Source organism: Euprymna scolopes, chromosome 32 (genome assembly GCF_053919585.1).
Source record: "Euprymna scolopes isolate OS-2025 chromosome 32, ASM5391958v1, whole genome shotgun sequence".
NCBI lineage: Eukaryota > Metazoa > Mollusca > Cephalopoda > Sepiida > Sepiolidae > Euprymna > Euprymna scolopes.
In genome coordinates this window covers 62,421,997-62,445,821 of record NC_136513.1, presented here as the reverse complement: position 1 = coordinate 62,445,821, position 23,825 = coordinate 62,421,997, and the positions used below count along the sequence as shown (strand labels likewise).

At 36.2% G+C, this 23,825-nt stretch overlaps 1 protein-coding gene across 6 annotated transcripts in view; it reads right to left on the bottom strand.

Moving 5' to 3' along the window:
• The window catches only part of LOC145256384 (mitogen-activated protein kinase kinase kinase kinase 5-like), a 662,642-nt gene that overhangs the window by 69,009 nt on the left and 569,808 nt on the right, over positions 1–23,825 (bottom strand). For all 6 annotated transcript variants that reach the window (XM_080115226.1, XM_080115224.1, XM_080115227.1 and 3 more), the window contains 4 exons: positions 15,048–15,127; positions 11,091–11,151; positions 4,792–4,897; positions 752–914 (listed from right to left, as the gene is read on the bottom strand). In XM_080115226.1, the coding sequence (XP_079971352.1) occupies positions 752–914; positions 4,792–4,897; positions 11,091–11,151; positions 15,048–15,127 (410 nt within the window). The remainder of the gene's footprint in view (positions 1–751; positions 915–4,791; positions 4,898–11,090; positions 11,152–15,047; positions 15,128–23,825) is intronic.

Here is a 23,825-nt window from a genome sequence, read left to right as displayed (position 1 = left end):
TCATATAGGTTTCATTAACAAATATTCAGTACATAACGAGAAAAATAGAGATAAAAATTTCAAAAGGACTGTATAACTGGTTAGGGTCAATAGTAGTCCTCGCCAGCGAAAGTCTTTGTTATTGTTATTCTATTATTATTATTAAAAACATTTTGTGTCCTGGTCTTTCGCGCGAGGACTAATTTAAAAGTTTACTTTTTATTGTTAATTTAATGGATTCTTTCATCAATGAATGAGTTAACAAAAATTAAAATTTAAAAAATATTAAAAAATTTGAATTTTATAATGAGGTAGCATTTGGATAGGCAGGTAAATAAAAAGGATGATATTTTAGATATAGAAAATGCTTGGTTATCTTGAAAAAATATGTTCGTTTTGAAGTTTTTTTGATTAAAAAAATCTCATTATTTTGTGTTTAGCATCATACTAGAAAATAGTTGTTGCACAACTTGTTTTGCTTTTCCTGTGTTTTAAGGATTGTATTAGTCAGATGTCAATTTGTCATGTTTCATATGCTACATAGTAACAACATAAGAATTTATAGGGGAATTGCATCCCTTTATTCTAAAATGAGAGAAGACTTGATTTTCTAATGTGTCATGGGAGGAATGTTTGAAAACCAGATATGCTTCACAAAAGAGTTAAAGAAGCATGAAGAGAACTGGTCAGGGAGAGAAAAAGAAACGCACCCATAAGAGGGCAAGTATTGAAAGAGAGAGAGAGTAAAAAAAATAAGGGGATTTAAGCTAACCTTGAGTAACATGTATTTATTCAATGGTTCATACCACTGCATGAGGATAACCCCAGTAGGTAAAGCCCCACAAAGGTATTTATAGCCGTTGTAAGGATTGCGACCGACACAGCACTTCATACAGCCTCGACTATCCGGTACTTTCGTGGTGGTGGCAAATTTCCTGTGAATATGCAAAACAATGTATAAAAGAAGAATAAGAAGGTAGAAAGCAGATAACACATGGTGTGGAGCAAAAATTAGTTCATCTATTTACTCTTCATATATATGTATCTCTAATCTATATATATATAAAAGCGAAAATGTATGTATGTATGTATGCTTTTCTTCGATGTCCACAAAAGGCTTCTTTCAGAGAAGTGCTCGCTCGCTTCGCAACTTCTTAAAACTTTTTATATCATCTATAAATTGTAATATCTCACACTTAACCACGGAGCTCGCCTGTCTATTTAATTTTATTGACTTTCAAACGTTAATTATTCCACATTTCCCCGCATCGGCACGCGTTACATTCGGTTTTCGGTATAAACAAAATGCGAAACTCGACTCTAATCACCGGCCCAGAGCCAGTGGTCTCTAGAGAGCTAAGTAACATTTGTTCAATGTCGACTTCATCATATCAGACGGTAGCTTTCATTTCGAGACGAGACACTCTCCCTAATAAACAGGGAGCTGGTTTTCCCCGAACTTAGTTAAAACAAACAAACCGATTTATTTATTTAAAAACTGTCCCGCACAAAATGCTAACTGCTGAATACCTATCGCGGTCATGTCAATCAAAAACGCGCACCTGTTTTTTTTCACACTTTACTATTTTCCAACTGCACATCGTCAAGGCTTCGTTTTTTTTTCATGGGCACCTGTTTTTTTTTATTATACGCGTCAAGGCTTCCGGTTTTTTTTCACACACACCTACAAACACCCGGGCAACGATGGGTGCCCCTCGCTAGTATTATATAAAAGTCATTTTGTGTGTGTGTGTGTTCCTTCCTTATAGGTTCCAAAACGACTGAGCCTATCTTTAGCAAATTTCACACAAAGGTAATTTATATGTCTGGCAGTGTTCTTAGATATGTTTTATACAGAAATTCGTCCAATAAATATCAAAAATCGAAAAAATCCGACCCTAAAAATAATCTTTCTTTCTTATCAATAAAAAAAGTATTTTTACAGGGGAAAATGTTTGGTTGCACCAGCAAGGGAGATAATAAAATCTCGACAAATATTTTCTTCTAAGCTCTGAGGGAACACTTGGCACATTTGATAAAGATAAACTTCATTTCAATATCTTTGGAGATCTGAGCTGGCACACAGCTTAAGGTCATTTGCAAAGAACAGGTGGTTGACTACCTGTTCTTTGCAAATGACCTTAAACTGTGTGCCAGCTCAGATCTCCAAAGATATTGAAATGAAGTTTATCTTTATCAAATGTGCCAAGTGTTATTTATGCCTGGTTCTTCTTGCCCTTTGTATTTCTTTGCTAGTGCTGGAATCTTGTCTTCAAGCTTATTTGCTGTTTTTTATAATGAAGGTAAAAAGAATACAAAAAACAAGAACAGGGTGAAAGTCAAAAACAAGCATAATGTCTTGGGCCACTTTTAAATTTGCAGATTAGACCACTGATATATCAACAGCACTGGAGGTTGTGCTGGTTTAGCTTCCTCATAAAACTTTTGATTCTATCTTTGGGTGTGTTATTTAAGATGATTTACAAGATTTGACAGAAGAAACATATTACATACAGCGGACTACAGTTTCCATTGTACATTCTCTAATATTAAACGTTGGGTGATAGAGTTAAATCCTGAATCAACGATACTAATTATAACTCCTTTGGGTGGTCACCCACCAGTTACAAGCCTTGATCCCAGTCCAGTATATGAAATCCTAGGTCTCAGGACCAGGTGTAACTTATCCAAGCCACAACCTTTCTTGTTAGGCCGTGTCAAATGTCAACCTTGAATGGCTACAAAGTTCTTGCGCTCTCACATTTGCTAAGTTTAATAGACTAAATAATCACAACTGGGCAACTTAGGCAATCCACTTCTGTGCACTGGGCAGCGGTACCATTAATAAAAGATCATCTAATCAGTTGATGTGACGTCTGCTGTCAAGTGAAAAGAGTGTGTTTTGTGATTCACAAACGAGAGCAAATGGAAAATAAAATGAAGAACAAAATTAACACAAGTCCTTGTTTTGTTTTTCGGGTGATATATGCATCGCATTGTCAATACTATACAAATACTTACCAAAAGTATAATGAAAGAAAAAAACTAACAAGAGGAAAAAATAAGAGGAGAAAAAAATAAAATCAACAAACTCTGTTGCATGTGCTCTCTTTTGTAAACATAACCATGCTGGGTACAGCAATCAGTGTTCTTTCTATAAAGAAGAAGGAGTATTCAATTATCATTTGTATTAACTCTTGATCTTTGTTTTAACAAGTTCTTTTTTTCTTTTTCTGTGACAGAGTTGCATTAAATAAATTTTTCTGATTTATTTGATAATATCCATTCAAATTACAAGTTTTTAAGTAGAGGCTGATTGCTGTCTCTTTTCTTTTCTTATTGGGCATCTGAGTTGCAATTTCCAGAATACTTCTGAAATCTACCAAAATCTTAAAGATTTCTTTGACAAACCATTCTTGGACTAATCTGCTATATCTCTGCCACTCAGCAACTCCAAACTGATTTTAAAAAACTCTCTTTCGAACTCTCTCTAAAAGTGCCTAACATGGGTGTGCAGCCTTGTTTTAAATCAAGGGGAAGCTTCGGTCTATGAGATGCGATTCTTCTTGTCAGCTAATTAAAGCTCACCACACAATTTTCCATTATAAGACAATTGATCAAAAGTCTATTCTAGACATCTTGCATATGAACTAAACTTCAAGAACACCTGTTATTCTCACAATCTGTTAATGACTTAAGGTCACTTGGGTCACTCATCTTGATTTAGCTGGGATAGAATTTTTTTATCCACAATTTGAGAATTACAGCAACTTTGGTAATTGTCACTGATCGAAGAATCAACCCTAGTCAAACAACCATTGTTTTCTTCACTTTTTCCCCATTCACTATCACTCGGCCATATACAAATTATATATTATATATCTCCATCCAGATATATACTAGTTGATGAATAACTAATTAAGGTTAGTATTCGAAATATTGTAGTATTTCCACTAATAATTGCAGGCACCAGTTCCACCTCACTTTGCTTAGAAATTGAATCTCATGGTGCTAACCACACTGATGAGACACTCAAACTCCACCCAAGTGATAACGTCATACTGACACTATATATATATATATATAGTGCTGAAATGCTAGTATATATATATATATATATATATATACTAGCATTTCAGCCCGGCATTGCCCGGGTGTTTGGAGGTGTATGTTGAGCAAAAAAAAAGCGGCCATTTTTTTTTTTAAACTTTGACCCCTATTATGACCCCTTAACATTTATTGTTTTGGGCTCAAATCAAATTATTAAGTTAGATCCATATCCAAGGAACCTATATATAAAATTTCAAGTGTTTAGACCCAAAATTGTCGGAGGAGTTTGGTAGAGTTCTCAAGGTCAAATCGTTGAACTTTGACCTCTTACCAGCCAAATTTCTGGCCAAAAACAGATTACAAATATTTTCCCAAATCTCAGTACCCTGTATATCAGATTTCGAGTCTGTAGATGTAAAATTGACAGAGTTATTGCATAGGAAAATGTACACACAGACACGTTCACTTATATATATATATATATATATATATATATATATATATATACACACCTACACACTAATACTTGGCTGTATTTTCCCAAGTGGAGGGTTTTGAGGAAAAATAATTCAAAGTACAATCATGTTAAATATGAGTTTAAAAATTTGTTGCAGTTTTTCTTCATTTTATCCTAATATTTATTTACAACTAATAGTAAATAAAAAAATATCCACGTTATATATAAATGAGAAACACAGAAAGACATGCAAGATAAAAGCTTTATTAATACTTATATTTGAATATGTACGAACAAGTTCTTACCTTGGAACCAATCGTTCAGGTATTTTATTCATGGGAAGAGAAAACCTATTTGTCTGTTTGCTATGTAACATTAATAAATCGTGTCGATAGAGATGTGGAGTTTTACCTGAAATACGAACAAAACTTGTTTTATGAACAGGGCCACAAGATCAGCAATGAGTAACAGTGCAAAATGTTTTTATTTAAATTTTGTGCATTTGACAAAAAAGATTAGTAAAAAAATCGGTTGAGGACATTTTAATCAAAATAGATAATTAGTGCTGAAAAAAAAATTAAAAAATAACATTGGTAAAATAAATTACAGTAATACCTTGTGATAAAAATTTGATTTGTTCCATGACTATCTCACAAAAATTGTATCTAAAAATAATTATTCCCATTTAAATTAACAGAAACAGAATTAATCCATGCCAAGAGTAAGCAATTTATTCAAAATAAACTCAAATTACACTCAACAATCATTAAAGAAAGATAAATACAACAATAATGACACAGAAATTGATACATAATAATAAATGTTAATAAAAACAAAAAAAATTGAAGTGTACTCACCACCTAGGTGAGTGCTAGCATACAGGATGGATGCAAGGAAAAGGGGATGGGGAATAAGGCTACCTGGCACACACACAATATGGTAACTAAAAAGGGATAAGTTTAAATTAAATCAAAAACATTGCATGAACTTACTAAATGCTTAATATTTAAGTCTTAATGTAGCAGAAAGGATGAATGAAAAAAAAAAGTAAAGAATATAATTGTAACCAACTTACCATGGAGACAAGGATGAATGGCTAACAGAAGTGAGCTAGGAGAAGGAAGAGGAGGCAGGGCGAGAGGGTTGAGACAGCATAGCATAGCCTAGCCTGTCATATACATACACACATGAATTATTTTTTCTTGTTTTGCATTTTTTTTTTCCTGTTTTATTTTTTTTGGCTTTTCATTTTTTAATTTTTTGGCATGGCACAATTTTTTAAATTATACCTAAAAAAAAAATGTTATATCTTAGGGTAGCAATACACATGGCCGTTAAAACACTTTGGATAATCACAGATTTCAAGGGGTTTCTGCTAAAATAGTCATATTTTAAAAACCAAAGCACTTTAAGTCTTCAAAATACCAGTTTTGTTCAGAAATGAATATACTTTCAAATGAATTAGTAAATAATAACATACATTATATATTTTTAGAGTTTTAAGCAAATAAAGTCATAAAAATGTGAACATCATAAAACGGCATTGTTGGTAAGATTTTGTAACGACCCCCCCACCCCTGATTTCTAAACATTCGTACCGAGTTTCTGTAAAGAATTTTTTTAATGAAATTTGGAAAAGAGATGTCATTTTTAATAATTTCGAGTGTCCGAAATTCATTTGACCACTCGATTTTTTTCTTGTGTCAAAAGAAAAGATTTCAAAATGATGAGTATTGAAAATTTTGAAAAAACGTTTTCTTCGGACACTCACTATTAAATAAAACAATCTTTTTACTATGTTTATTCGTTAAAAAGATGATTGAACAGTGTTTTCTCTAGTGGTAGGTAGCAATTTAAAAACGTAATATCCGAAAAAATCGTTATGAATTTGAATCAAGACTTCTCTGTAGTATTAGTGATAGTAGCAGCAGCAGCGATAACATGGCATAAACAAACGTTTTGTTTTTGTTATTTTTATTCCAAATCGATTTTTTTTTTTTAATTGAAAATCTGGTTATAAAAAAATTTCTTACATGTTTAGTTAGAGCTATTTTGTTATCAACCATACAAATATTTTTAAAAATTGGGTAGTAGTAAATTTTAAAATATTTTAACAAGCGAAAATGTGAACTATCATTGTTTTGGTTCACGTGTATGAACGGTACACACACTTCTAATTTTCGTCCCTTAAAAAATGTTTTCAGTGAATTATTATCGAATCTACCCGATTATCAAAAATAAAATAAAAAAATAATCAATATTTAAATATTTGTAGGAGGTGCTCAGTTAAAAAATAAAAACGGTAGGAAAAGATATGAAATGTAATTAAAAATCAAAATAACATTAATTCAAAATTTTTAACAATTTGCCAGCTTTAGCAAAAACTTGTTTCTTTTTTTATATTTAAATAGAATTTAAATACTTGATATTTTTCCAAGCATCATGTTTTCTGTTAGAGGGACGTCACTTTTTTAAATAACATTCATTTTTGTCTGTTTGTCATAATTCTTGTAAAGTTTCACAATGGGTATTAAACACCCTCTTAAAAAAAAACAACAAAAAACTCACTTAATTCTATGTCTAATCCTAGGTATGAGTGGCAAGCCTCCTCCTAAAACCTTTAGCCTTAACAATAATGCTAAGTGGCAGAGCTCCCCACTAAACAAACTTCCTCTGAGAGCTCATATAAGCGTAAAAAAAAGCATAAAAACGTTTAAAGAAAAGTGCACATGATTAATCTCAAAAAAAAAAAAATAAAAATAAAAATAAAATAAATTGGTCAACTATCCTAAAACGATAGGATTGTCTTGAAATGGTGAATTATTTTACATTTATGTGAAACTAACCCCCACTCTAAATTCCAAAATGGTTTTTGTTTTGTTTCTATCAAGTCTTCAGGATGTTCACACATAATTTTCCTTAGTCCTATCAGTCAGAGTGGCAACCTCCCCACCTTCTCATAATTGCACAAAGACCCTCTTAAAACCACGCATAATCGCCTTTTAGAAAACAAACAAACAAAAAAACACCCAGGATTTATAGGAAAAGGGGGGGGGTAACTGCCCTAAAATGCTCGAATGATTCAAAATGGGAAATCATTTTACATTAAATTCTAAAATAATTTTTGTTTATCTTTTATTAAAGTTTTTCAAATTGTTCACATGCAGTTATCTATAAAGGTAGAATCACATATTTTGGAGAGGTGGTCAGATGGGGAGGGGTAGCAGAAGGTATTAATCTACAATAATACCAAAGAAATATTGCAATATATTCATTTTTAACCAATCCTAGATTTCGATTTCAGTTTTTGGCACATAAAATGCATTACAACTAAACTTTGAGTTCTCTAACTTCTTTTCTTTTAATGAATACATAGCATTTTTAAGCAATCACAGCATATGTGCATTTACTGCAGATTATTTGGAAACCATTCATTTCTAGAGATTTTCAGTAGCATATTCAGATTCCTTGCACAAAAATACACTTATATGGCAAATTTCATTGCTTAGTCTTGTGTTTTAACCAAGATATAGCATTTTTACTGAAAAAGTAGTGCAAAAAATGTGACAAAACACATATGGTCTTAAAGAGAAATATCCAAACGTACAGGTCATAAAAAGTCATAACTTCCTTGATTTTAATTGGATTTAAAAAATTTAAAAAGATTCTTTCTTAGCTTATCAAGCTCTTTCTATATATACCAATATTGAAATATTTTAAGCCATTCAAATTTTTTCATGTGTATTGCTACTTAGGGTATAAAAATAGATACAATGTATTGTCAAAAAAAAATCACATTTTAGTGCATTTGTATCTCAAAGTACTTAAATACTATTTTGTTGAAAGCAATGAAATTAAAGTTTGTGCAAAATTCCTTTTAATAATTCTTAAGCAATTTCAATGAAACCAAAGTAAAAGAATTGCCTTCAATCTGGGTGTCCTTTTCTAGACATTTTCATTTCATATGCAGTTTGCATGTTGGCCATGCTGATAAAAAGTGATTTTCTCCATGAAACTATCATTTACATTAGTTTTAGATCATCTAAGTCATTCCAAGTCTTTTTCGACCTGCATCATCCCCCCCCCCCCACCTCCTTTATCCAACCAGAGCTTTGTTCAACATGTGCATACCACCATAATTGGTCACAACACAGAGCAGACTTCAATTTGGGTTCCTTCAGACTCAATAGCAGGGAATCAGAACCAATTCAATGATCACACCACAAATCACAACCAAACCAAATCAAACCTACATCCTCAAAAAGATCAAGTTATAGTCAGTTAACATACTTCCTAACTTCCAATGTGGCTGTTAATTGAAACAGTGACAAGGCAAATTTCTTTCACTTTTTTCTCTCACACCTATATCTCCCCTGCACATGTACTCCTTTTTCTTAGGTCTTTCTGATATTAGTTTCATTAACATATATTATATAAATTCAAATTAAATTCACTAACATATATTATGACGAGATCCCTGGTGACACCAGATGATCTTGCTTTTCAAATAGAGGAAGAGAAGATGGGAGAGGGTGTTAGGGTGAGGAAGAAAAAGGAAAAAGGGTCGCCAGCCGAAAATGTTTGACTCAGATGACGAATCACTCATGGAAATAAATAGTTATCGCTTATCACATCAGGGCCGGGGTGGGGTTTTTAAGAGAAAGACAATGAGAATTGACATCTATCAACAACGAAAGGGTTGTTTTAAAACCTCTGAGCAATATGGAAGACAGCTGGAGTGACTAATAACTCCTAATTAAGTGATAAGTTAGTTGGACAGATAAATAAATAAATTGAACCTAGAGAGATATGGTCATGAAAGACGAAGAAGAGAGAAAAGAAAGAGAAAATGAAAAGAATAAAATAATAAGTTCACGAGAGAAGGAAAAGAATAAGATAATGGAAAAAAGAAAGAATAACTCCAAAAAGGTGGAAGGAGGAATTTCTGATTTGATAAAAACGATTGACTTTTTGGAGTTAGGGTCCAGAGTGCTTTTTACTGACTGGCATCGAGACGTACACATCGCTCTCACCCCGCCAGGGGGGGGGGGGGCGAAACCCTCATAAGAGTTAAGTTGAAAGGCTCTTGTTCTTAGTTGGGAAATTGATTGTGGAACTTAAGTATACAACCTGCATCATGAAGCTTGAATCAAAGAACTCGACTAAACAAGTGTAAAATGATTTATGAATAATTATTTTGTTTCGTTATATAAAAATGTCCCAGAGTTTTTCCTTGTTTCTCGCTTGCTGGCCTGAATGAAGATACAGTTTGTTTCAGATATCCCCTGACGCCAGATGATGAAGGAGACAGACTGGATCCAGCACAAAGCCAGAGTGACGGCCGAAATCGACAATGTTGCCACACGGATTTGGGTCATGCACGTTTCGCGTGCCCTGAGCAGCAGAAGATATTTTCCAGTGACCAGTGAGAGTCTGATCACCCTTAAGGGGTCCACCACTAGACAAGTATGAATGTAGCCCTGCTGGGTTGCATCTATGGTCCTGTGGGCTGGGAGCGACGAACACGGCCAGAAGTACATCACAAGTATGCTCCCGTGAACCAGGATAGTGACGGATGCGGCCCGGCCCCCGGAGAAGAGGGGTTAAGCTATATTATATTATAATATTATATAAATTCAAATATAAAAAAACTTATTTTTATCTGGATAATTTGTTAATTTTTATTGTATACTTTTCAATAATGTCCTAATATTTTATTTAAATAAATTGTTTCACAATAGAAATATTGAAGAACAATAAAAGTGAAGGAACTGATTTGCTATTTCACTGCTTCTGGTAGCGCTATGCTAAAAGTTAAGTATGTTAGCTGATTATAACCAAAGATTTTGCATGCAATATTACATTACAAATATAGCTGTTGTAAACTGAAATAACAAGCGAGAATGAATGACGCTAACAAAACTTGTTCCATGTAGTCTATATATATGTAAGATCAAACTCACTAGCACAGATCATATTGTAAAGATAGTAAAATTTCTAATTTCTGCAGATTATTCACAAAGAACTTAGTACAGAGCATGTCTTTAATTGGATCAGCAGTAGCAATACACTTTCTACAGAGATACTTTTCAATAATTTTCCTTACAGCATAACCCACACATGAATTTCGTATCAATCTTATTAATTTCTGATAGCTGAGGCGAATGATGGCAAAAGACATGCACAAAGTCATTTTATTCATCCTCTTACCAATTTTCGTGGTCGTAGGTTATTCATTGCGAAAGATCTTAGGAACATTTTATTCATATTTCTCTTTTGGAATAGTCATGAATAGGACATCAGCTTTTATTTAAAAGTAACTATATAAAAAAAATACCTTCAGTTGACCCAGTCAAAGATTCCACCATCTCCCCGCTGCCTTTCCTGGTGTAAACACTGCTGTTGAAATGTTTTTAATTGAAATAAAATCTTTGCTAAAAAAATTCATTTTTATTATTTTAGTTGAAATGTTTAAATCCAGCAGATTTCCAATCAATTGACCAAATCTCTGATTTTGTTTGATTTTCCATATATTTTTTCTGAGTTCATACGTTGTAGAAGATTTATGGCAGTTTAAAATTTCTTTGATGAACAAATGACTTACTTGATATTGACATAAGGACATCTTTGATGACATACAACCATACACTACGACGAGCATGGAGCTGGGAGGAAAAAAAACAACAGAAATTCAAGAAAAATATTTACTTTTTTCTTTAACAGCAGTTTATTTCATTGTTCGCAAAATCAATCAAACTTAAAAATAAACAAATAACACACACACAAAAAAAATAAATATAATCATTTGAATTAGTTTGCATGAGACAGTTAGGGGGGGGGCAGAAGAAACGAGAATAGCCAACGACTGGTTATGGTGTGCACATACTACAAGCTGTGCATCACCAACTTCTACTACTTCAGGACTAAGCCACCGTACAAGATGTCTTGGTAGCACCCAGGCTCAAAATACTAGCATGTTGGACTTTATCTTGGTCAGATGTGCTACTATCAAGTTTTTTTTTTTTTTAATTACATTTTCACCCCATACAAGGCACATTGCCACTTTAGTGTAGGGGCTACTATCAGGGACATAAGCTATGTAGGGAGTGGGGCAGTAAGATGTTGGTTCATGTTACACTTGAACTTCTGCATGTCAGTACAGTTGGGGAAGCAGGGAGCCGGAATGGAATTCCAAAGTCTAGCGGTTCTGGGGAAGAAACTACTGGAGTAGAAAGCTCTCTTACGTCTAAGGATCTCTGTGTGGGGGTGGGATTTAGCAGCCTGTCGGGTTTGTTTAAAGTATTTACATTGTGGTGGCACAAGTGCTTGCAGTTCGTCAGAGCACTCACCATTAAAATACTTGTAGAACAGGCAGAGGGATGCAACATTTTGTCGGTGGGACAAAGGCTGAAGCTTAGATGACAGTTCAGTACCTATCAGTTTGGAGACTCTCTTTTGGACCTTGTCTAGGAGTGAGAGACTAGTAGCAGACGCACCAGCCCAAATATGACAATACTCCATACATAGGCGAATGGTGGCCTTATAGAGGTACAGGATACTTTCTGGCATTAGTAGCTTTCTAGCACGGTAGAGAGAGCCTACCTTCTTTGCAGTGGTCCTGGCAATGCTCTCAATGTAATTGTTCCAACTCATGTTTCCTGTGAACGTTAGGCCGAGGAGTTTAAAGTACATTCAGATAATGAATCTTTGGCCATTGCTATTGGTGGTAGAGAAGGTTTCTTGTAATTATTGAAGGAAACAAGTTTAGTCTTGGCAGCACTGAATGTGACCATCCATTTTTGTCCCCATTCCACTACAGATTGGAGGTCATCCTCTAGTGTTTCTGCCATTTCCTTAGATATGTGTTCATTTGTTTTCCTGTTATGACTGTTATAGAGTGTGGTGTCGTCAACATATATACCCATCTCAGAGGCAATTTTGTCAGAGAGGTTATTTATGAATATTAGGAATAATAAAGGTCAAAGGATAGACCCTTGAGGCACTCCCGCATTTATATCATATTGTTTAGATATACGACCGTCAAGGACAATCTAGATTTTTCTCTTATCTAAGAAGGATTTAATTATGTTAAGTATTCTTCCAGTATGATCTGATTTTCCTGAGAAGACCTTCATGCCATACTCTTTCAAAAGCCTTAGCTATGTCTAGAGTTACCACTCTATCCTCCCCTGCTTTTTCTAGTGAATGGTATATACGTTCAGAGATTACAGTTAAGATAGATATCTGCTGTGGAATGGGCTTGCCTAAATCCATATTGATTGTCGGTCAGAAGTTTAGCATCTGTAAGTTGATGAACTAGAGCATGGTTAATTATGAACTCAAATATTTTGACAAAAAGTAGGAGGAGGCTAATGGGGCGATAATTAGATGGGTCAGTTCTTTCGCCAGAATTCTTGAAAACTGTTACCACAGAAGCAGTTTCCCAGCAGTCCGGAAAGCAAAATTCATTTAGGCATTTGTTGTAAAGTTTGGAAAGAACTGGAGCTACTTTGGCGGAGCATTTTTTTAATAGCACAGCCAGAATGAGATCAGGTCCACATGCTTTTGCAGTGTCAAGGATTTTATGATAGCATGCATCTAAGAAGGGGTGATTTTCAGATCGTCTAGCGTGGCATCTGTCTGCAAAGGAAAGTCAGGGAGGGGGTGGTTAGCAGGGTCCAGAGTGGAGTTGGAGGCAAACCACTGGCAAGCCTTCCCGGTTGCTGAGCAAACAACCTCATGATTGTTGGTTAGTGGAGGAATTGTTGATTGCCCATTATTTACTACACTGTTGTAGATTTTCCAGAACAGTACAGCTGACAGTAAGGCTATAAAAGTGCGAAGCCACAGGAGAAAGGGAAGAAAACCTTTTTTTTTTTTTCTTTCTCTTTGATAATCTTAAAAGTCGTTTTTTTTTTCTTTCTTTTTTTTTTTTCCTTCTGTGTCCGGCTGTTCAGAGTTCAGTGGGGAACGGAACGTTACTGGACCCCGAAACAAAAGCACGGCCACTGATTGGTTGACTGCCACTTGAGGACGTAGTGGGAAAGGAGGGGTTGCAACCAACCGATACTGATAAAACGTGAAGTAAGGATCTGAAGAGACACACTTTGCAACACGTCTTGGCGACATCCCTTCCCCGATAACATGCGCATCTGTAAACTTTTTCTTCCCCGTATACTGACGATAGAAAAGCGAAGTACTTTGTTAAAAACCGCCAGCCCCAATCTGTATAACTAAGTCAGTAAGTAACTATGCTATTTGTAAAGTTGAAAGCAATAATTATTCTATGTTAAGAAAAACCAGTTAATCTTTGACTTCTTTTCTTTGTTTTGAAAATGCTGTTGTTGAGTGCAGTCTATTTTTCAGACCATCCCAGTTTGGAAGCTGAATGAAGGGTGGAAACAGTGAGTGGACCATGGCAACGGAGACGAACTCAACCACTAGACGAGAACACAGGTAATGCCACAGGGATTGGCATCGGTTGCACCTCTCACCCAAGCCTGTGCATCTGAGCCACCCTGTAGGGGTTACATATCAACCCTTTTCAGGTTATTTAATGCTGAATACAGTTATTTTGAAGAAAATTTTTTTAATAGAATATATTTGTTTTTTCAAGTCGGTTTATATTTAACCCATAGTTGGAACCCTAACAGGTACTACCACTTTGGGTCAGAGTGGACCTGGGAACAATGGCAATTAAAGGGTGGCTCCACACTCCCCAAGAGCACGCAAGCTGGAGCCTCACCATCAGATATAGTTTAAGTAGTTGGTCCTGGATATGAAACCAGGACCAGCTACTATCAAGAATGTTCTTCACATATACTACAGTGCAGACTGTGGCATAGATCACTTCTGCTATAAGATCAAAAAGGTTCTACTGCTCTAATAAACAGGGGAATCCTCTGTCAGCAAGATGTGCCAACCATGGAAATAACGATAAAACAAAGATAGACTTGCAACGTCTCTTCTGTGGGAGAGGGGTTGCAGGGAAGAGAAAGATGCTGCATGAATGAGTACTGGGCAAAGCTCAGCAAAGATATACAGACAACCATCAATGCAGAGATCATAAGATGGATGTACGATGATATCGAGAAGGTATTTTGACCAATCCAGAGCAAAACTGCTCCCTCAAATCCTCCATTGGAAAAGTGATCACAGGCAGAGTCCAGTAGATGAAATGATGGGTGGAGCACTACTTTGATTTAAAGTTCTTGACACCATAGAATGTCTACCAAGTGCAGGAGAGTTCACCAAGTTCATTGATAGCTTGGTCTCATGTAGTGAGGGAATTCCCTCAAACCTAATCATGAACTACAAGAATACTTTTTTGCTTCTGTCAGTACTGGCAATATCCACTGCCGCACTATCTTAATGTACAATAATGTAAGCCAGGTCCAATGTGATTTGACAACCAAGACTTTTTGATGTTTTCTCTTTATACAACAACATGACACAAATATGTACACTTTCATTAATAGACTGTATGGAAATTTCATAATGCTTTCTACATGTATGTGAAAGGTGAGATAATTAAAACTCGAGAAAGAAAAAGGTAACTTACAAGTTCTAATGAAGATTCATGCAATTCATTAAGATTGAGTGTATACAAGCCCTCATTGGCACCAATCAGGATGTACTGGTCTAAATGAAAGAATAAAACAGGAATCAGCATTTCATTTGTTTTTATGGTTATAAATTTGGCTTGAAAAAGAGAAAAATAATAATAAAACAATTACCAAAAACAAGTATGACACTAGTTTTTGGTACATTTTGAGTAAAAACTAATGACAAATTTGAAAAAGTTACAAAAAATTGTGATTTTCACATGCAAAAAGATCTGTCTCGGTCAATTTTTAATCATATTCTCAGTCATATAAGTTGATAGGAAATTTTGTAAAGAAAAAAAAACTAATGAACCAATTTTGAGAAATGCAGAAGACATTCTGAGGATAAAAAAACAAAAAGAAAACAAAAAAAAACCCAAAAAGAAATGGTTTATGAAATAAATAATGTATATACATGCATATATCTTAATCTTTTCTTTTTATTACTTTGAACCTTGATTATTATCAATTTATTTTTTATCTGTAATAAATGAATAGAAATAAAATTAATATTGTCCGTTTTATTTGATTTCAATCAAGAAGGTTTACATTCAGTAAGCCTGTCTCAATTAGGTATTTTATTTTTTATTAACACAGAAGCAGTGCAAGCTGAAAAGGATACCAAACAGTCACAAAAAATGGCACAGAACAGACAGAAATAGTAACCAATATATCTAGAGGTCTATGCAAAAATAGGATGGATAAGTTTTCTTAAAGAGGAATAGGAAAAAAGTGTTAAGTAATCTACTTCAAATATTTAATTAAAATATTATTTGAAACAATTCTATTGAAACGACTTTGAATATCTGTATGATTTCATTTAGTTGGACTATTCAGTAATATTTCTCAAAATAAGTTTAGTTTTGTTATGAATAATCTATATTCATCTAATAACACTTAATATATATATGCACAGAAATAATTTAGTCCCTCACCCCATTTTTTTAAAATTAAAAATGTATTAGTTTTAAAATTGAATCTTTATAATAGTTATATTACATAAAAAAAGACACATATATAGAGAATATTATACTTAGGTATGGGCTTCAATATTTGGACACATGAATTGAAATATAATATTGAGATTGAAACTTATACAAAGAAGAGTGACATAACTAATACAAAACATGAATGATTACAAGGTAGAGTGAGAGCTTGGACAAATTAAGATTTGTAGAGGCCAGAAAGGAGTTATCTCCCTTTCGCTCAGACTTTGCATAAGTGGAGTTATCCCCCTTATAAAAGGACAGGCGAATCGCCATTATTTGTTTACACTCGTTCACGGCGACACGCTGTCGGATTGGAAAACCAGCTTGCTTAACGCAAACCTTACATGGCGCTACGAACATATTGTCACTTTAAAACGTGAAATACTTATATCGCAGCATTGAACTAAACATATCGTTACACTATGGAACAAGAAAACGTTCTCTTATTACGTCAACTAGTCGAGTTACAAAAAGAAAACATCGAATTACGGAAGGACATCTTACACGGACGAGCGAACACGCCGCAAACAAAAAGAATGCAGCGACCTTCTTTAGGTCTGGACTCAACAGATAGCGAATGGGCACTCTTTTTAGACACCTGGTCACGGTACAAGATGTGCAGACTCGAAAATCCAGCTGCAATTCGGAACGAACTGCGAGAAGCATGCACACCGGAAACGAACAGGTTACTGTTTGAGCTCGTTGGACCAGAACGACTCAACAATGCGGCAGAGGAATACCTTCTTCATCAAATACGACTGGTGGCCATTCGAGGTTTACACAAGGAAGTCCACCGACAAACGTTTCACTCCATGAAGCAAAATGAGGGTGAGTCAGTGACCCATTTTTTATCGAGGTTACATGGCCTGGCGAAATTTTGTGAATTTCGTATTCAGTGTCCAAACGAACCCACTTACCGGCAGCAGGTTAATTACTCAGACGATATGGTTGCCGGGCAAATGATGGCAGGGTTAAGAAATATCGAACACCAGAGAAGGGTACTGGCAGAGGCAGCTACACTTCCTACCTTGGATCTAAAGTTTTCACGGTTGGTTTGCCTGGAGGCAACAGACGAGGCAACTCCACACTTTTCCGATACCACACAACCTCTCGCGATGTCTGGGGTACAAAGGTCGAATCAAGTACAACAAATGCATGAGGCAAAGGCCCGGTCGACCCCACGGGATACCAAACCTTGCAACGGTTGCGGAAAAACATCACACCGAGGTGGATCGATGAACCGGAAAGATTGCCCAGCAGTGGGACTCAAGTGCCACTTTTGTGGAATAGTAGGGCACATTAAAAAGGTGTGCCGGAAAATTAATAGGTCCAAAACAGAGGCTATAAAAAGCGGGGAGTCGTTCATCTTTTGCACCACGGATAAAGCCCCTACTCACAGACACAATGCGAGACAACGACTATTCTGGCCAGGGTTGGATGCTAACATCAGGCAAACAAGAGCCCAGTGCCGCACGTGCAATGAAATCGCACCATCTCAGCCCAGGGAACCCTTGATGTCCCCAGCAGACCCGGAATATCCATTCCAACAAGTGGTAGTTGACTTCGTCCAGATGCAGGGTAGACACTTTATGGTATACGCAGACAGGTATACGGGATGGGTTGAAGTGGCCCTAATGACGTCGGAAAGAGCCAAGACGGTGTGCGATACCTTGAGGACTTGGTTCTGTACCTACGGCGTACCGGAAGAGATTTCGTCGGATGGTGGACCACCATTTGAATCCCAGGAATACAACTCCTTTTTGAGGAATTGGGGCATACGAAAACGTACCTCATCAGCGCATTATGCCCAAGGCAATGGCCGCGCAGAGTTAGCCGTCAAAACCGCGAGACGTATACTGGCGGACAATACGGGCAGTTATGGACGCCTGTGCCATGATCGGGCGGCCCGAGCACTACTAACCCATAGGAACACGCCTGTCCAAAATCTGGACATGTCCCCGGCCATGATGCTGTATGATCGGGTCATTAAAGACCACCTTCCTGTCCTGCGGGACAAATACCAGGTTCGAAAGCAGTGGACAGAAATAGGCAAACTAAGGGAAGTGGCAATGGCCAAAAGACACATGAGGAACGAGCAGTATTACAACCAACATTGTCGCCCACTCCGGGAACTCTAGGTAGGAGATTACGTCCAGATCCAGAACCAGGACAGGAACCACCCACGTCGATGGACAAAGACGGGGAGAATTGTGGAGACCCAGGAGTACCGACAGTACTGAGTCCGGGTCGATGGAAGCAATTGAGTGACATTGCGCAACCGTCGGTTTCTCCGCAGAATACACCCGGTAGTGGATGGCCCTCGTAACATCAGACAAGAAATCCCGAACCCACCTATAAATGTGGAGACCCCACAGGCACAACCTCCGGAGGAGGCAATGGAGGTGGAACAACACGCCGACACGGAATCCCCAAGCGAGCATGAGGAAGAAATGGAAGTGGAAGATACCACGGGAGGAGATACCCAAAAATACAGTCCTCCTCCGTTAAGGGAACCGTCAAGTCAGAGGACGAGAGCCCCAAGGGGTTTGTCGCCGCAAATGCGGGGGGAATCGCACGAGTATTTCTCCGCATAAAAGATGACCACAACAACTTGCTTTTTTGGTTACGAGGGGGAAGGGCATGTAGAGGCCAGAAAGGAGTTATCTCCCTTTCGCTCAGACTTTGCATAAGTGGAGTTATCCCCCTTATAAAAGGACAGGCGAATCGCCATTATTTGTTTACACTCGTTCACGGCGACACGCTGTCGGATTAGAAAACCAGCTTGCTTAACGCAAACCTTACAAGATTAAGTACTTTATTAGAAAGAATGGAGGTCGATCAACTTTAAACTAATTAATTTTTTTAACTATAAAGAACATTTCCTAAATATTTTTTTTTTCTTTGTTTTTACAAAGTAGTCACCACTTATCAAGGTCTGGAAGCCATTATGGGATAAGGGTTATTGCGTGTACAGTAATCAATCACAGTGTTTGGTAGGCAAATTTAAAAATATATATGTATTAAACAATTTTTTCTTTGATAATAGAAATTTGCAGTATAGTTTTTGCAAGAAGTTGTCAAATATGACTAAGAGCAGTAACAGAACAGAATATTTCCAGATGGAATTAGATGAATTCATATATAATAGTGATAAAAAGAAATTAAGAGGGTGAAATATTTAACAAATTTGATTTAATATAATCATATTATTATTGTATTAAATAGCAGGACCTGTTAACTGGCGTTGCCTGGTGGAAGTATGCCCCTCTCCTCTCGTAGAAAACTCAAAGTACGGTTGTTGTTTGTTGTTTGGTTTTACAGCAATGCAATCTTTTAGGTCATTTCATGCTGATAATTGTTTAGGTTTTTTCCAATGGGATTAGTGTATAGGTATTAGAGAAGTTAAAGTGATTTTTGTTATAACATTTATAATATGTTTTTAAATTACTAAGAGTTTTTGTTTTATTGCGTTGATGGGTTACTTTTGTATTTGTTCAAATTGTGAGTTTCATCTTTTAGAAAAGTTTTGGTATTTGATTTTTTCAATTTGGATGTTTGATATTTATATTTCGTTGTTAAAATGCCTCTTGTAGACAGATGACTGCTGGGTTGTATAGTGAAATGAGTATAAGGAGTTTGTTAAAATTAGGTTTAATACCTTGGAAATTCCATTGAATGATAGTTTGAGGGTTTTTTTTTTATTGTGTTCTATCATTTTATTTGTCTGGGGGTGTTTTGTCTTCTACTTCCATCTCCTTCAATGTTCCTATTTTGTTTCCTCCTCTTGAGGTTGATTGGGATCTAGACCTTGCTTTGTCATTTGATTTTTCTTTAGTTTTCGTTTTATTGGGTGATGATGGTGTTGTTTCATTTGAAGAGTTCCTGGTTTTGGACACCAAAATTAAATAAAAAAAAAAAAAGCATTCGTCTTTGCAAGCCAACAACTGCCGAGTTTGAGATCACCACTGTCACCAACCTTCGTCTGTCTGCCTTCCCCCCCCCCCCCCGATCTAACCTGTGAACTCCTTTTATACATGTCTCCCGTGTGACTTCCACCAGAGCACACCTTTTAAAACTATGATTGCCGTCTTGATTTGTCTCTTTCTTTCGCCCAACCTCACCAGATACACACACGGTAAGACCTCTGTTTGTTTGATCTGTTTTTCCCTTTCTTTTTCTCCTTTCCTTCTGCTAACTTTAAACAACACGTTTGTTTATAAGGATTGTTTTCATTTGGTGAGTTTTTTCTTTTATTTGGTTTAATTTGGGTTTTTGGATTTGTTGGCTCTGTTTTTTTTGTTTTAGTCTCTTTTGTAGGTTGATTATTTCTAGTGTTCAGGATGAGTGTTTTGATTTCTTTCATTAGGTCTTTCATCTCTTTTATCAATTGAGATAGTTCTCCAGTTTTTATTTCTGTGGGATATTTTGTATATCTTTGACAACTTTGATTTTTTGTGTTTATTTCAGCTTTCTTGGTTACTTCTGAGTATCTTGTGTTCATGATTTTTCTGACCTCCAGGAAAGTTATATTTTTTGTGTACTTTATTATTGTTATTTCTTTTAGCCATGTTTTGCATCCTTTGAAGTCAGCTGAATGATTTTCATTACAGTTTGTGCATTTGGGGTCTTTTTTGCAGTCACTATACTTTGAGTTTTCATCACATCTTACAAAGATGATTTGGTGCATTTGGATTGATGAAGTCCAAATTGTTGACAATTATAGCACCTTAGAGGATTTGGGGTTATTTTTCAACGTTTACTTTTAGGTATCCAATTTTAATTTCATTAGGAGGATTTGTGGAGTCAAAGGAGAGTATATATGTATTTGTTATTTCTTACCTCTGGATTTGAACTGAGAAGAGTGCCTTTTCTTTCCACTCCAGCCAAAAGGTATGTTAATATATTCTTCTCCACTTATTTAACCTTAATCATGGATGTTAGAAAACTGTATTTTCTGCCCTCAATTTTCGAAAATTGTAGCTTATTTTTTTTATTTTTTTTTTTTTTACTCCTTGTGGACATTTCTTCACTCCTTTCTTTTCCTCTTACTCGCACAATATGTTTTCCAATTCCTTTATTTTTTTTTTTCAGATTTTTCTACCTAGTTAATAAGCACCATTAACACAATACATTGCCTATGTGAAATTAGAGTTTATTCTGTTTGCCATGATTTGAAGTCCTTTGAAGTCAGCTGAATAGTTTTCATTACAGTTTGTGCATTTGAGGTCTTTTTTGCAGTTACTATGCTTTGAGTTTTCGTCACATCTTACACAAATTGATGATTTGGTACATTTGGATTAGTGATGTCCAAATTGTTGACGATTGTAGCATCTTAGAGGATTTGGGTTGTATTTTTCAACGTTTACTTTTAGGTATCCAATTTTAATTTTATTCGGGGGGATTTGTGGAGTCAAAGGAGAGTATTTGTGAATATTTTTTTTTTTTTTTTTTAAATTTTTTTTTAATTACATTTTCACCCCAAACAAGGCCCATTGCCACTTTGGTGTAGGGGGCTACTATCAGGGGCAACAACTACTGGAGTACTATGTTGGGATTTGGGCAGCAAGATGTCGGTTCACGTTACACTTGAACTTCTGCATGTCAGTACAGTTGGGGAAGCAGTGGCCTGGAATGGAATTCCAGAGTTTAGCGTTTCTAGGGAAGAAACTACTGGAGTAGAAAGATCTTTTACATCTAGGGATCTCTACTATGTGGGGGTGGGATTTAGCTGCCTGTCGGGTTTGTCGAGGGTGTCTACGTCGTGGAGGCACAAGTGTCTGCAGTTCGCCAGAGCATTCACCATTAAAATACTTATAGAACAGACAGAGGGATACAACATTATGTTGATGGGACAGAGGCTGAAGCTTAGATGACAGTTCAGGGCCTATCAGATTTGCGACTCTTTTGAACCTTGTCTAGGAGCGAGAGACTAGTAGCAGATGCACCAGCCCAAATGTGACAGCAATACTCCATACATGGGCGAATGGTGGCCTTATAGAGGTACAGGATACTTTCAGGTGTTAGTAGTTTTCTAGCATGGTAGAATGAGCCTACCTTCTTTGCAGTGGCCCTGCCAACGCTTCCAATGTAATTGTTCCAACTCATGTTTCCTGTGAACGTTAGGCCAAGCAGTTTGAAAGATGTACTCTCAGATAAAGAGTCACTGGCCATTGCTATTGGTGGTAGAGAAGGTTTCTTGTAATTACTGAAGGAAACTAGTTTAGTCTTGGCAGCACTGAATGTGTCCATCCATTTTTGTTCCCATTCCACTACAGATTGGAGGTCATCCTCTATTGTTATATGTTTATTTGTTTTCCTGTCATGCCTGTTATAGTGTGGCGTCGTTAGCATATATAACCATCTCAGAGGCAATTTTGTCGGGGAGGTCATTAATGAATATTAGGAGTATGGTTTCTCCATTTCGTTTTATGCTTATTCTTCTTACTTCTGTAACACTTTGGGATGAAAGGTTAGATAAAATTTCCTCAGTAGAGTAAGATGACTCCTTTTGAGGAGTTTAGGTGTGGGTGGAGATAAGTTTTAATTTTAATATTGTTAAAAGTTTGCCATTTGAAAATTTCTTCGGCTTGTGTTTTTTGTTTCAATTCAATAAGTATAATGTTTTGTTTTATCATTTTTGGTTTTATTTTTTGAGAAAACAATTTTCCCATTGTGAAAAGTGAAATTTTATTCATTTCATTTTTTTCAAGTGTTTCCATTACTAAAAATATTGTTGAGTTTTCTTTGATTGAGCATTTCTGTTCATCCTCTGAACTTGAAATGTCGGTAACATCTGAAAAGCTTCTTTTTTGGGACGTTTTTTTGGGGGGGGCGGGGGAGAAATAAAAGCCATAATCAAATAAGATTTTTTTTTCAGCATCTTTGCTCCCAACCCACCCGGGGCCCTGTATAGGCTCCGAAGTGGGTTATACTTACAATGAACCAAGGTGGAAGTACCTGGGGGGGGGGGGCATTCGCCAGGCTCAACAGGAATACAAGGAGGATATACTCCATTTTAGTGATATCTTTCATGAGCACCTGTCTTCCTTTGATGTCACTATGGGATATGTAGTAATTTAAAGGGTTTGCAGCCATGTCATTGATATTTCCACTTTGTAGATTAACCCTCAACAACGCTTTCCACCAAATATTAGGGAGTAGGTGTTATTTGTGGGAAAGGAATAGGCATGTTGTGTTAATGGTGGATTTATGAGGTGGACAATATATGGCAGGGCTTGACATGACCAGCCAATTGATCGGATTGGGCCCTTTCAACCGCCTGTCTAGTCTACTAAAGGCTAAAGTGATGTGTTGGGAAGCGGGGGGTGCTAAAACCTGACCTCAAAAGCCTCTCAACCACCAGAATCCCATCCTAATGGTATTATGGCTCGCTATCTACAGACAACAGGTAGCCCCATTGAGGGACTTTTTACTATTCTGATGTCCTGCCGATGGGGTCTAGTGAAATCTAATCGATTAGAAAAACTTTTTATGCCTCAAGTTGTTTGTTTCTTTAAATATTTATTCATGGATTTTAGTTTGGTTGTTTTTATTACTTTGGTTGGTATGTTTTAAGTTAGGAAGCCAGTAGAGAAGTGGGGGTGGAAGGGGGGGCTATTGTTTTTGTTTTGGGCTTTGCCAAACATGCTTTAGTTGTGCAAAAATTACAAAAGGAAAAAACAAAAACAGAAAGGTGTTAATATAGATGCATTCGTGTCAGGAGTCATCTTCCGACAGCTTGATCTG